At 64.6% G+C, this 1,357-nt stretch overlaps 1 protein-coding gene across 1 annotated transcript in view; it reads right to left on the reverse strand.

Annotated features, from left to right (window-relative positions):
* The window catches only part of LAD1 (ladinin 1), a 21,562-nt gene extending 20,205 nt beyond the window's left edge, over positions 1–1,357 (reverse strand). Inside the window, exons 1-3 of the mRNA XM_010831107.1 lie at positions 1,350–1,357; positions 1,058–1,171; positions 617–740 (exon numbers count right to left, since the gene is read on the reverse strand). Coding sequence (XP_010829409.1) covers positions 617–740; positions 1,058–1,171; positions 1,350–1,357 — 246 coding nt within the window. The remainder of the gene's footprint in view (positions 1–616; positions 741–1,057; positions 1,172–1,349) is intronic.

Below are 1,357 nucleotides of genomic sequence, written 5' to 3' on the forward strand. Positions count from 1 at the left end.
AGCTGCTGTCCCTGCCCTGTGGAGTCAGTCCCGCCCAGACACTGCTCCCCTCCCTCCACCTTCCACCCCCGGCCCCCAGGCTCCCTATTCCAGATAAACCCCATCCTGACCTCAGGCACAGGCGGCATAAAAGGCTCATGACCTGGGTCTGATGCCCTCCTGAACCTGTCGCCCCCACTCTGGTCCCCTGCTGCCGTGCTGCCTTGCTGGCCTCCATGTGGACTCTGCTCCAAGCCCCTCCACTTGCCGACCCTCCGTCCAGACCAGCCTGCATAGCTCTCCCCACCTCATGCCTGTAAGGTGCAACCACTCCATGTTCAACAAACACCTCTCCTGTGTCAGGCCCTGCCACTTACAGATGAGGAGCAAAGACAGGCAGGGAGCTGGCCCAAGTCACACGGCAATGGGCAGGGGAGCTGGGAGTGGCGCCCCGGCCTTCACGCCTCTGTGGCCACGTGGGTTCGGTGCAGGCCGAATGCCCCACGGCCGCCTATCCAGGAGCTGGGGAGCTGCACACGAGGCTGCCCCAAATGGGCTGCAGCAGAGGGGCCCCTCCTGTGCCTCCACCCGCCCGCCCATGGCTCCGGTGAGTTCACTCGCTAGCTGAGCCTCCTGCCAGATCTGCGAACTGGGCTTGTTCGGAGGTGAGAGGAGATGCATCCCCCGAGTGGGCCCCATCCTCACGGACAGGCATGTAGGGGCGCTCAGCCTCGGGGCTGGTGGTCAACCAGCAGCACCTCCTTCCCATCAGAGACCACAGGGGTCCACTAGCAGGAGGGGGCTGGGCTGAAGGGGCATGGTAAGCCCAGGGCCTGATGACCCCCAGGCCTTGCCCCTGGTGCACGAGCCATGTGCCCACCAGAGAGGCGGGTTGGCACCCTCTCAGGAGCATGGAAGGATGAACTATGCTTATAAAATGCCCAGGAAGAGCGGCCCAGCTCACCCACGCTGGTCCTGACTGCTGTCCTGACCAGGGTGGGGACCACAGAAGGTCATCCCACTCCCCAGGCAGGGGCAGCTAGTCCATCCTCACTAGGGTCCCGCCTCCCACCCACACCTCTCGGGGTCCGGTGGGTCCTTGTCGTCCATGGCGAAGCTCAGGTTCTGGTGTTGCCACTGGTGTTCTCGCTCCTGTTCCTCCTCATCCTCCAGGGTCGACTGCCGGGTGAGGCTGGGGGGGACAGAGGGTCAGCGCAGCCTCAGGGTGACGTCCAGAGCATCCCCATGGCCGACATCAGGGGGAGGAGAGCGGCAGGCTGGACTTCGCCCTGCACCCGCACTGGAACGGGGGTCTACTTGCCTAGGTGTCCTGCAACCCCACTGCAATGGGAGTCCACCTGCCTGGGCACCCCTGCAT

The sequence above is a fragment of the Bison bison genome, unplaced genomic scaffold, assembly GCF_000754665.1.
Source record: "Bison bison bison isolate TAMUID 2011002044 unplaced genomic scaffold, Bison_UMD1.0 scf7180017864524, whole genome shotgun sequence".
Taxonomy (NCBI): domain Eukaryota; kingdom Metazoa; phylum Chordata; class Mammalia; order Artiodactyla; family Bovidae; genus Bison; species Bison bison.